Source organism: Parasteatoda tepidariorum, chromosome 8 (genome assembly GCF_043381705.1).
Source record: "Parasteatoda tepidariorum isolate YZ-2023 chromosome 8, CAS_Ptep_4.0, whole genome shotgun sequence".
NCBI lineage: Eukaryota > Metazoa > Arthropoda > Arachnida > Araneae > Theridiidae > Parasteatoda > Parasteatoda tepidariorum.
Genome location: NC_092211.1, coordinates 58,677,683 through 58,689,977, shown reverse-complemented (window position 1 = coordinate 58,689,977; position 12,295 = coordinate 58,677,683). Strand labels below are relative to the sequence as shown.

The following is a 12,295-nucleotide window of genomic DNA, read 5'->3' as shown; positions in this document are numbered from 1 at the left end:
TCTTTCAGCTCCACGCAGTTTTTTCGATGAAACCATGTTTTTGTCGTATGCCGCAAGAATTGCACTTCGATTTTTCCAAATGTTTGAAACTGTAGATTTTGACAAGCAAAATTCCTTACACAGTGTCGATTGATTGGTTCCATCATCAATACGCTTTACAATTTTAACTTTGTCCTCTATCGAAAACGCTTTTCTCTTTAGAGAATTTGCCATTTTCACTGCTTTTGAAATAAAAATCTTGTCTCAAATAGATAATGTAAGAATATGAAGAGAGCAGCTGTAGAATGAGTTAAATTGTTCCCCTTTTTGATTGTCAAGGGGTGATTTGTAAAGAATATGGTTTGAACAGATAAGAAAATTCCAAAAATTCAGCAGGTGGCCAAGTTAACTAGTTGTAGAGCAAGCTTGGGGAAAAGAGATAAAGCGAGGCTTGTCAGGGAGGGGGGAGTATAAGATAAATGATCTGTTTGACATTTATTACAGTATAGTTAAAAGTGATAAGCATAAAGGAGAGTAATATGACACATTTTATAGGAATGCGTTCATTTTCAGTCCCAACACCTTCAAGTTTAAAGATGGAGGACTGAAAAAAATATTTAAAGAAATGAAATTTGAGTCCACTATAACCGAGTTTCCAAGTTCTAAGCTGTTCACTATAAGCGTTAAAAATAACATTATTTAAATAGGAATACGGACGGGACCGCTAAAAAAGTTCACTACATCCGAGTGTTCACTATATCCCAGGTTCACTATAGCGGGGTTCGACTGTAGTTGCTTTTAAGAATTCAGTTGTTTTACACTTTTTAAATATTTAATATTCTCTTCTTCGAATTAATAATCTTATTGTTATATTTTATTGGTTTTAGAAAATTGTATATTTTTATTAAAAATAAATAAATTATTTAATTTTTAAATGTTGTATTATTTTGCAGTTTATACTTTGAATTAAAAAAATTTATTTATTTTATTCAATAATTTTATTTAAGCAATTTTGTTTCTAGTGCATAGTTGAAACTCATTTTTTCTTATAGTGATGTATCAATATTTAAACGTGTGTCACATAACTCTATTCCTCAATTATTTCTACAAATGATTGAAAACACTTTGAAAGTTCAAGGTTCTCAAATGCTTCTACCAACCTGCATATTGTTTTCTTTAATCATGAAGTAAGATAATAAATCTAATATCTTAGTATTAAAATGTATGTTGTTTACTGAAATTATACTTAAAGCAATTCTTGTAAAAAATTGATACTCTTGACTCTCTTATTTGTGTGACCATACAATATATTCCTTGGGAATAATTTTATTGCATTTGTGCAATAAAGTACATTTAATAATTGTTTCTTTGAAATAACATCAGTTTTGGAAGAAAAGTTAGAAAAAAAGGTACCACTAAGACTAGATAAATGTATTTTTATTAGTTTTATAAAATATGCTGTTAATATAATATTATATAATGTTAAATATTTTCAATTTTTTCACTAAAAAGTAACAATTTTGTTTAAAAAAAACTTTTATTGAAATAAAAGTATTAAAAATTGTTTTAGGTGTTTATTTTCACTGCAGTTTTTCTATGGGATTAAGCAATCAATAATTCTAACCCTCAATCATGCTAGTGTTTACTCTCTGAGTAACTTAGTATGATGTAATGCATAATGTTTTAGTGTAGATTATTACAATGTGCACTTGGATCCTCCTTTCTTTCCTAAAATGCTTAATATCTTCATCCGCTGACATATTCAGAATTAAAAAACTTGGCTAAATAAATGAATGTTGAATTGTTAAATAAGATTAAAATAAGAATTTCCTCTGTGAAATTTTTTTAAAAAATAATATCACTTAGTCCCTTTATCCTCACAGCTCTTTACTTGTTATAAACTTCTTTCCTTATTTTCACTCGGAAAAAAATTGAAAACTTCAAAAACTAGATATTTTAAAATAAATTATAAAAATTGTTAATATAAAAGTCACAATACAATTAAAATATATTTTAAAATTACAAAATATTTATTTCCTTATGGTGAAATTGCATAGTGTTCTTCTTGAGTATTAGTGTATTGTGTTTGAATTGCTAAAATAAAAGTCTCACTATAAATATAAGAATGTCCTGGAGTTAGAGCCTACCTTCCTCATATTCCGTAAGTTCAATATATTTCAATGAAGAAAAAATGTTACATAGTGACTAAGTAAATAGAGAGTTTGTGTCTACATAATTTTTCATGAGTTAAATAGGGAAAGTCAAGTCTGACACCAGGACACCCTGAAAGACTGTTAACAGTTAATTCTAGCTCTTACTTACACCCTAAAATTGTTTAGTGAAAATATTATCTTAGAAATGTTAGTTAATGTCTATATTTTTAAATAGCATCAAGGAATAAAAAACTTTAAACAAAAGGACCCTGGCACATTTATTGCCTTTTTCATTTCAAATTGTGCTTCGATCCTTATCCTATTAACTGCGACAAAGTCTGTTTAAAATCTTTTTGACAAGAAAATAAAACAAATTTAAAACATGATACTGATTTATTAGTTTCTTTTAGTGAATTTTTTTAACATATATTTTTATAACCTCCTTACTTTTGTGTGAATCTTCTAAGTGCAGAAAAAAAATTTCAGGAGAGAACACTGCTATAAATTCTATTAACGTTACAAGGACTTCAATTGCTCATTTACCAATTATTTATTCCAAAAAAATATTTGTCAAAAGTAAAACAGATTGGGTAAATGTAAATAAAATTTTTATTCTCATAAATGTTATTTACACAAAAGAAATTAAAGATAAGATAAAGTTTTTTTCATCAATTTAGTTATTTATTAAATTAATATGTAATGATCAGGATATAGTCTTTTTCTAATTAATTTTTAGATTTATTTGAGTTCTATTGTACTTAGTAGTAAGTGTTGAAATTATCTATGATGCATCTAATTAATTGTTGTTATTAATTATCTTATTTTTTTTAATTGGATTTCTGATTTTAGGAAAGATGTTTCCTTACCTTTTTCTCAGACAACCTCAATTTTTCATTTATCGCTGCAGCAGATTCACCAATTTCTTAAAGGTCAGTTGTATATGAATACCCGATTGAAAGAGAACATACCTTATGAGCTTGAAAATATGCCATTAGAATTAAAAGTTTTTTCCTGTGGCTTGAATGTTATTTACAATTTTATCAGGTACTTCGGAACTTTTTTTTATTAATAATGTTGATCAGGATCATTCTTCTTCTTAACTTTTTGAATATCATGCTTAGTTTGTTGTTGTTCTAGTCCTCTTGTTGTATCAGCGGAAGATATCAGTTTCATTCTGTTCTAATTTTGTCATAGACTGTCAGATTTTTTATTTCGTGAAACAATTTTACACTAATTAGAATAAATAAGTTAAATTTAGGTTACTCGAATGTATCAACCTTAATATATTATACTCTTCAAGAGAAATTTTATTTTTTAGAGGCAATTTAAAATTAAACTGATCGTAATTTGTGTTTTTTTTTATTTGATTCAAATGGTATGCAGATCATGTCCATGAGGTTCCCACCAGAAAATGTAGTTTGATATTTTGCCACTAAATGGTGCTGTACTTTTAAACCATATATACATGTTAATAATGTTGTATGATGTTTCTGTGTATTGATCACTGACCGGTATGGACATAGAGCCAGCTGGTTTATCAATAATTAAAATATTGTGTTCTTTTGTTTTTCTTTAAAAAATTGTCCTCTTGAATAACAGTGAAACCTCTCGGGAGCAAACACTCTCAGTTTTACAGTAAAATGGAGGTTGATTGTTCTCAGAGGTTACCTCCATTGACTTCAAAATTGTTATTGAAGGTATATGATTTTTCGCGAATAATTTAATTTTAGCAGTGTCATTTTCTTGGTTTGGAAACGTCATTTCTGTTGGCGTCATGAAAAGACGGATCTATGAGTAAAATTTAGCTTCCATACTACAAAAATGATTCCAACTGATATAATTATATGTATAAACAAATTTAGCAATTTTAAATGATAAAACTGTTTTTATATAAATAAACAATTATGTTTTACGTTCAAGTTTTAATTATTTTTCTCGCGTAACTTTCCAATCTAAAAGTAAATCATTGATGGCATCGTCTTTAGTGCACTTTGACTGCAACATGAAGTTGTATCGTCAAAAAGAGCTCTCTAAATAAGAGCCTAATGCAAATATTTTGAATGCATTTTAATCTACTTATTTGTTTTGTTTTTATATTTTTTCAAGTTTCCTTATTTGACCTTATCCTGCATTTGGTGCAGATGTTTTCCCGGTCACTGGCAGAGATTTTAATGGTATCTTCTAAAGGTTTTCTTCAACACAAAGTCTATGGAAAAAATTTGGTGTCTCCCAAAGTGATCGTAAATGGAGGTGGTCTTTCCTGGTCTTTCCTTTTTTGCTTTGTGTTGTTATTTTATTAACAATGTAGTATTTATAAAAATAAAATTGGCTAGTAACTTAAGTTTTCGACACAAAATTTTATTTTAGCCCTACACTTGTCCTAATTTGATTCCTTCATAATTTTTTTTATTTTTAAGAAAAAATATTTTAATATAATTTTCTGAAAAATATGTGTTTAATTAATTTTTTTATTTTCTAGATGATTTTTTAGTCGATGTGTCTTTTTTTACATCCTCTATTCTCAAAAATTTTCTTGAAAGGCAATTTTACTAAGATATATTTTATAGACTTGTATGAAAGCTATCATATTTTATATTACATAAAATATTTTATGAATATTTTTCTTCTTCATTTGATGTTTAAGTTAAACTAATCTTTGCAATTAAGTTATCCAAAATTTTGAAAGATTATTCAAACTTTGTACTAAGATTAAAACTCAGCTTATATCCCATATTATCTTTTCAAAATTATTGTAATACCAAATTATTATGATTTTTTTAGAAATGAAAGTGTTGAATGAAGCACATTAGACATAAAATATAATTACAAATGTTGCTTTTTCTATTTTGCTAGTACATGTGATAAAGTTGCAGCGTGCAAGTAAATTCAACAGTTTTTTTTCCTTATGGAAAATTTAATTCTTAATTATGAAAATATTTTTTAATTTTTTTAAGTTTGTGATGTTTTTTTTACTTACTTAAATTTAATGTTTAAGCTAATGTATGCATGTTCTATAGTTTTTCTCTAATTAATATTTCACTCAAATTATCTTATATGTTACAGTATGGTGCAACATCACCAGAATTCATTAATAATTGAAGAAAAATTTAGCTGCCCATTCATCGATGATTCTAAAGAGAATTCAAATACAATTCTACAAACTAGCATTCCTTTAGTAATGCAGGAGTGTATTTTAACATTAGATAAGACATTCATACCCTTCTGTCTGGTAAGTTATTCTGGCATTTCTTGGTTACTTGAAATATTACTTAATTTTATTATCCATATTTTTTTAAATTATGATTGTGAAAATAGCTTATTATAGTATTTATTTTTCATATACTTTATTTCTTACGTTGGTTAGATATTTTTAAAAATTACCATTAACCTAACTGGAATATATCATACAATTTAATGTGTACTGTAATATTCCTTGAGGCATGCATACCTCTTTATTTTAAACAAAATAAGTATTTCTCTTTCCCTTTTACAACCCCCCGTTGTATGATTGTAAGACATCGTTCCCACTTGATCACCAAAGTCAAGCATCATTGGTTGCTATCAGTGAGCAGGTGGGTGACGGCTTTGATCAACCTGCGAAGGGACTGAGATCGTGTGGTATCAATCCTCATTAAACTGTTTTGCCATAAAGTACTTTGCATGCAGGTCGTCAAACTTCAAAGTCAACGAGCCTTCCCCTTTACAGAGGATCAAACACAGTGCAACATAAATAAACGACATAAAGCAAACACAGTGTGACATAAATAGACGACATAAAGCAAAGGAGTGTGATATAAATAAAATAATAATACTACTTTCCCCTTTAGAAACATGGGTGTTATATAATGCTAAAATAATATATTGTACTCATGAATGTGCATATTTAAGCATTTTTGATTTTCAAATCATTTCAATTTCAAATTAACACCTTTAAAAATCTAATTATATATGAGGTTTTTTTTGTGTCAGGTGTCAAAACTCCAGAATTCAGGTAGATAATTCATTAACAAATAAAAGAAAGGCTTCCATGTCTGATACTTTCTTATGTAATTTGTTATTTTTTGAAAAAGTCTTATTACAATCATTATGAACACGAATTTAAGGAAAAAAAATTCTTGTGAGCAGTGATTAACAAAAATAGTTATGCATTACTAGAGATATTCATTAAAATTCAAGCTAATAACCTCTAAAACATTTGCCATGGTAAAATTCTAAGATATAGATTTATGAATATTCTAATTTAAACATGGCTTATAAAGAGTTTTGTCAACATCGAAAAAGTGAAATACATAATAATAATAAAAAAATTCATTTACTGAAATCAAAAACACACTTTCTCACTTGTTCAGCTGTTCTATTTTTTCATAAAATATAAATAAATATTGATAGCATAATGTATGCTGATGTCCATAACTTTTTAATAAACCTATTTGTAAAAATCAGTTTAACTCTGAAGTACCTGCTAAACCTATGTCATAAATATTAGAGTGTTGTACAGTATCAAATTTCATTTAAGGTATCCAACTGGTTTCAACAACTTTTTTTAAAAATATTAATATAAAATTTTAAAAAACTAGTTTGTTTAATTATGTGTACAAACTTATAAAACTATCAAAAAAATTATTAATAATTTATTCTTTCTTTCTTTTTCTTTTTTTTTTAAATGGCCATTTTTAGGTAAAAATACGGCATTTTTTACATATATGCTAAACAAAAAGAAGAAGAAAAGTCTATTGCCTGAAACAAAAAAATTTTTAGAATTTTATTTAGAAGACTATGAACTATGTTTTGAACTATTATCTAAAAAGCAAGTGCATGAGTTAGGAATCGAAGTAGTTAAAAAAATCACATTTTTAAAAATATCCGCACTTGTCTTTGCAAAAAATCATGCATAAGAAAAGAAATTATACTTTTTCTCTTAGTCTGTAGTTCAAAACATGTGTGCTATAATCATAAACACTCATGAAAAATTGTAAGCTATTATTTTATAAACAACATGAGATATCGTGTTTAAGATGGTGTAAAATGTGTAAAAGCCTGTAAGTTTGAGATAAACTCATTTAAAGACTTAAAATCACTAGTCTAACCATTGATATTACCTTGCACAAAAACTGCTATAACTTTGTAAATAATTGGAGTATAAACAAAAGTATAGTATTTTTAGAAAGCTAAGAGTTTAGGATTTAAATATTTGTAATAAACTCAATTTCTAAAATTTTGTTCAAAATCATGTTTTTACACTAATCAGATACCTTAATACAGCAAGGATTATAAATCAATCTTTTCTTAGAATCAGTACTTTCTTATAATTTTTAACTTATATGTTAAGTTCCTTAAAGTAATTTTCTTATTAAAAATATTTCACATTGGCAGTATTTTTTTGTAAAATAAATTGTTTCTCTTGATAGCAATTATCATCGAAATCTTTTATGAGAAAATATGCCCGGTCTTTGTTGATTAAAACAATCTCTGTTATTCACTTTGATGCAATAGAAAACTCTATTTTACTCAACTTTTTAAAAAAGCTTATCTCTATTCATATATTCAATCGTATCTGGGAAGTAAAAACTGATGAAGTTTTCTTATCTAACTAGTGAGTATCAATTTAAGTATATATATATATTAGTATTTTTTTTAGATTTAAGATTTGACTTTAAGCCCATTGAATTACATTGTTATTAATGTAACAACGAGATAACGCTCAAATTATTTGTTCCGTTGTTGTTTATTGCACCAATTATATCTTTATTTTGACAACTTTTAAAGTTTTGTTAAATTTTAGAGATTATCTGATTATGTAACATATATAATAACATATTCATTTGATCATTTTTGAGCTATTATTATAACAGAAACCTATGTTAACTAAACATTTTTCATTATTATAAGCTGCACAATGTATTTTTCCTTACTTTAAAATCTCATAAAATTTTTACTGTTTCAAATATAGTCAAACCTCTTTAAAGTGCACACACTTAACATGAATTCCGCTTAACGTGAGCTAATTTCTGATTCCCCGTCAACTTGAATATGCATATAATGCTTCAAAGTACTTTTAACGTAAACTCGAATTTCATTATTCTTGAAAAAACTTTTACTTTAACGCGAACAGAAAATTTATTTCCTCTCTGACCAGTAAGAAAAGTGATTATTCACAGTTCTATATCAACAAGAGTAGGCATTTTAATGCTTTGTTAAAGTGTTGATAATTAGTTTATGTTTGGTTACGTTAGTTATAGTGTCGATTGTTAGTTTTTAAGAGTTATGTGAATTGAATATGTTGAGAGGAGGAGAGATTGCAGAAAACAAGATAAGCCCTTTTGTATTCTTAATATGACTAGAATTTTCTTTTCTTCACTGTAAAGAAGTATGTTTTCAAGAGAAATGATCACCCGTATTGATCCTTGATTGATCTGATTATTTTGTTAGTAATTGATGCAGTAAATTAATTTACTTTTTGAATTTCTTTTAATAATATTTTTTTCTTTCATTATAAGCCTATAGAATTTATAGCCATGTTTTATATTTTAAAGTACTAATAAGTTGTATTTATTATGAAAATATGTATATCAGTTGGTAATTTATATATTCATGTTGGAAGTTTATGTTTAGAAAACGCAAATAGAAATTTATAATAGAGAATGTCTACGTATTGTACGATTTTCATTAAAAAAAAATCTGAACAAATAACGTGACTTACTTTTAACGTAAACAAATTTTTGTCCCTCTTTAAATAGACCTTAACGAGATTGACAACGAGACGATTGAGATAACGAGTTAGTTAATTATTGTTACCATTGCTATACCACAAAAATATTTGTTAACTACCTAAAATGCAATGATGAAACGATATTTTTATTTGCTTTCATAAGATATAGTTGGATTAATATTTGTCCTTGCATCATTCAATTTTTATTGATTGTTATAATTGTTTTTGCATAGTTATAATTTTTATTTGTTGTTAACTAAATTTAAAAGTGGATTGTGGCATGAATAAATAAATAATACAACTTAAAAAGTCTGGATTTTTTTTATTACTCTAGTTGAAGATAAACAGAAATAGAAAATAAAATTATCGCAATTTATCTTAAATATCTTAATATACCTTATACTTAATAACTTAAAAATTATATAGTATTTGTTAGTATTTTAAAAATTATGGTTAATTTGAATTTTGGATTATTCAGATTTTTCCTTATTTTGGTTTTAAAAAAATTCTCTACATTAATTTTTTTTTTCTCATTTGTAATTTTCGATTGTTATGTGTTAGTAAAAATATTCCTGATTCCAAGAATTTATTGTCCATTTTGATCATTTTACAAATCTTTCTCTTTTTTTAAAAAGAAAGAGATTAATGTTATTGTTCTTTATTGTCTATTGTTCTAAAAGATTGTATATTAAATGTGTTACATGTTGATATCTTTAACACAGTTAGTATTTATATTCCTTTTAATGCAGTAATTGTTCATGTAAAACGAATTATCAATATTTTTAATCTTATTAACTAGTGGTCTTGAAAAAAAAGTGAACCATACTTGCATAAAAGTATTACTCAACATATGCCTAAGGAATCAAGTATCTGAATCTTACCTTGCACAAATTTTACATGGAGTGGAATACTTAAACTGTAAGTGCTATACAGAACTTATTTTTTATACAATCCGTTGAAGATTATTTTATTAAATGTCCTGGCGATTATTCATTTAACATTTTTCTTCTGTAAGGATTTATAAAATTTTTCATTTTTATTTATTTTGTTTATTATACTTATCTCTACATAACATAAAGAGATAACGGTCTGAAGCACTTTCTCTCAGTTGTTAGAGCATTCTTATTGGCCATAAAAACCATATGATTTTATCATTAATTAACATAGGAGATCTAGAAATCTTTGGTTATTATCAGCTTAAAATCAATAAAACTGTTAACTGTATTTACCAGTAATTTTATTTATTTTGCTCTGTCATTATGTTTTTACTTTCGATTATTTTTCAAAATTAAAGGCTTATTTTTTCAAAACTAGAAGTAGTTTTTTTTGTTTTGTTTAATATTTTAAAGTAATTTTATGATATTATCTAATTAAACAACATTTATTGCTAAAGATATTTCGTTAATATTTTATAATTAATTTACAATAAATTTTTATATTTACTTTTTATGCTATTTCTCAATAATCTCGTTGGAAAAAAATATTAAACAATTTTTTGTACGAAATATAAATTGAATAAGAATTTCAAAAAAAATTTATGAAGTCACATTTGTAACTTAACAAAATTATTACATTTACAGTTTCATCCCAATGGAACTCAAAGCTAAATGTGTGAAATCAAATCTGTGTTAATGAAAGAAAACATTTTGGGGATATTTCATTTGATTACTTTTTAATTTTGAAGTTATAGTCTGTTTAAAATTTAAAAAAATAGAGAATAAAATGGATTAGTAAATTAAACAAACAAGGTAATGAAGCCTCTTTATATTATACAATTTAATTAAGAGAATACAATTTTGCAACAATTAAGGATTCTCTTTCTTATTGTTTAAAGCTTAATGAGAGAAGATACATACTTATGTTCTATAAGAGCGTTATATGTGTATGTATGGAACATATTTCAGAATATCAGGTATTAATTTGCACACACATAAATTTTTTTTCTATTAGGTTATTAAATTGATTTCAAAAACAGCCTAAGGCTGTTGCTATAATTCTTAAAAGTGGTGTTCCTAAATTCACAAAATTCTCACTTAGAAACTTCTTTTAAGTTCTTCAATTAATTTATGCTCTCTCCAATTTCTTTTAAAATGGAAAATATATTTATAAAAAAATATTTTCTTAGTTTTATATTAGATTTGTGAAGAAAGTTTTTCATAATCTACTTCTTACCTTGTTTTCAACTTCTGTCATTTTTTTTTTTTTTTTGTATAATTGTTTTAAATGAATAAATCTTTTATTACTGTGATGGTATTTACTTACTTATTCCTTTTTATAGGGTACTCCTCAAATAACACCTTTAGTACATATTTTTGTAGAATCCTTGAAATGAGGTTAAAAAAAGTGTACATATTGGAGTTGAAAATTATTATTTAAATGAGTAAAAATCAAACCATAATCAAAATATGACAAATCAGTATTAAGGAAGATTGAATATTAAAACTTGTTTGATTGCAGGATTAAAGTTTCCTATAATCATCCTCCCTGTTTGTTCCTCTAATCAAGTTTTGAACAATTGCCTTTCTCGTCTGTGATTTTCATGCCTTGTTTTTTTTTTTCTGACTGAAATATTAATTTGTGACCCCTACTGTGTATGCTCTTTCCCCCCTAAGGATTCTAAACTTAAGGGCAGTCTTTATTAAACACCCTGAATAAATATTATTAATAATTTGTTTTTATTTATTTTATAGATCAATGAGGCTTTCAATAACTTTTTCCTTTCATTTTCTCTATATTTATTTACACATTACAGTTATATCAAAATTAAGTTACTGTATAAAAACCTTAATTTTGAATTGTAAATTATGAAAGGAAACTTATAGCTCATAACATTTAAGTAACATATCTCATAACATAAACATTTTCCAGACCCTCTTCAAGATTGTGTTGCAGTTTTATCTGAAAAATATGACTGTCATGATGATTCAGTTAACTCATTAAACCTGAATACATCACAAATAACATTTTTATCTTTATGTTATATTGGATTTTTACATAATGAAAAGTAAGTTTCATTATTCTTACAATACATTAAGTTCTAATTAATTTATTATAAGGAAAATTTATGTAAAATTATTTCAGAATACAATGTATGCAAGCATTTTGGAGACATTTTATAACAGGCCATACATAAATGTTTTTATGTTCTTATATCGAACATTTTAATTTTGCAACTATTTTATTTAACACTGATAATTGTTTATAGTACATAATTTTCATATTTCATAAAATTACTTTGCTTTCATTTTGCAACAGTTATAAAACACTACATTTAAGTTTATTTTTCTTCATTAGTACATTTTTAATAATGCTATTACACTGTCCTGTTGCATTTATTTATGTTTCTGTTCTTAATTATGAACTCTGTTCTTAACTATTAATTGAGAAAAGAGTAATTTCATAAGTTATAAAATACAATATTTTCAGAGGGGATTTAATAGTGATAAATTAAAAA

General features: G+C 25.7%; 1 protein-coding gene across 1 annotated transcript in view; it reads left to right on the top strand.

The window, feature by feature from the left end:
* The window catches only part of LOC107443481 (meiosis inhibitor protein 1-like), a 73,391-nt gene extending 61,664 nt beyond the window's left edge, over window positions 1–11,727 (top strand). Inside the window, exons 11-15 of the mRNA XM_071184061.1 lie at window positions 1,032–1,166; window positions 2,982–3,176; window positions 5,196–5,361; window positions 9,641–9,759; window positions 11,710–11,727. Of these exons, the coding sequence (XP_071040162.1) occupies window positions 1,032–1,166; window positions 2,982–3,176; window positions 5,196–5,361; window positions 9,641–9,649 (505 nt within the window). The 3' untranslated portion in view covers window positions 9,650–9,759; window positions 11,710–11,727. The remainder of the gene's footprint in view (window positions 1–1,031; window positions 1,167–2,981; window positions 3,177–5,195; window positions 5,362–9,640; window positions 9,760–11,709) is intronic.
* Window positions 11,728–12,295: the final 568 nt, after the last annotated feature.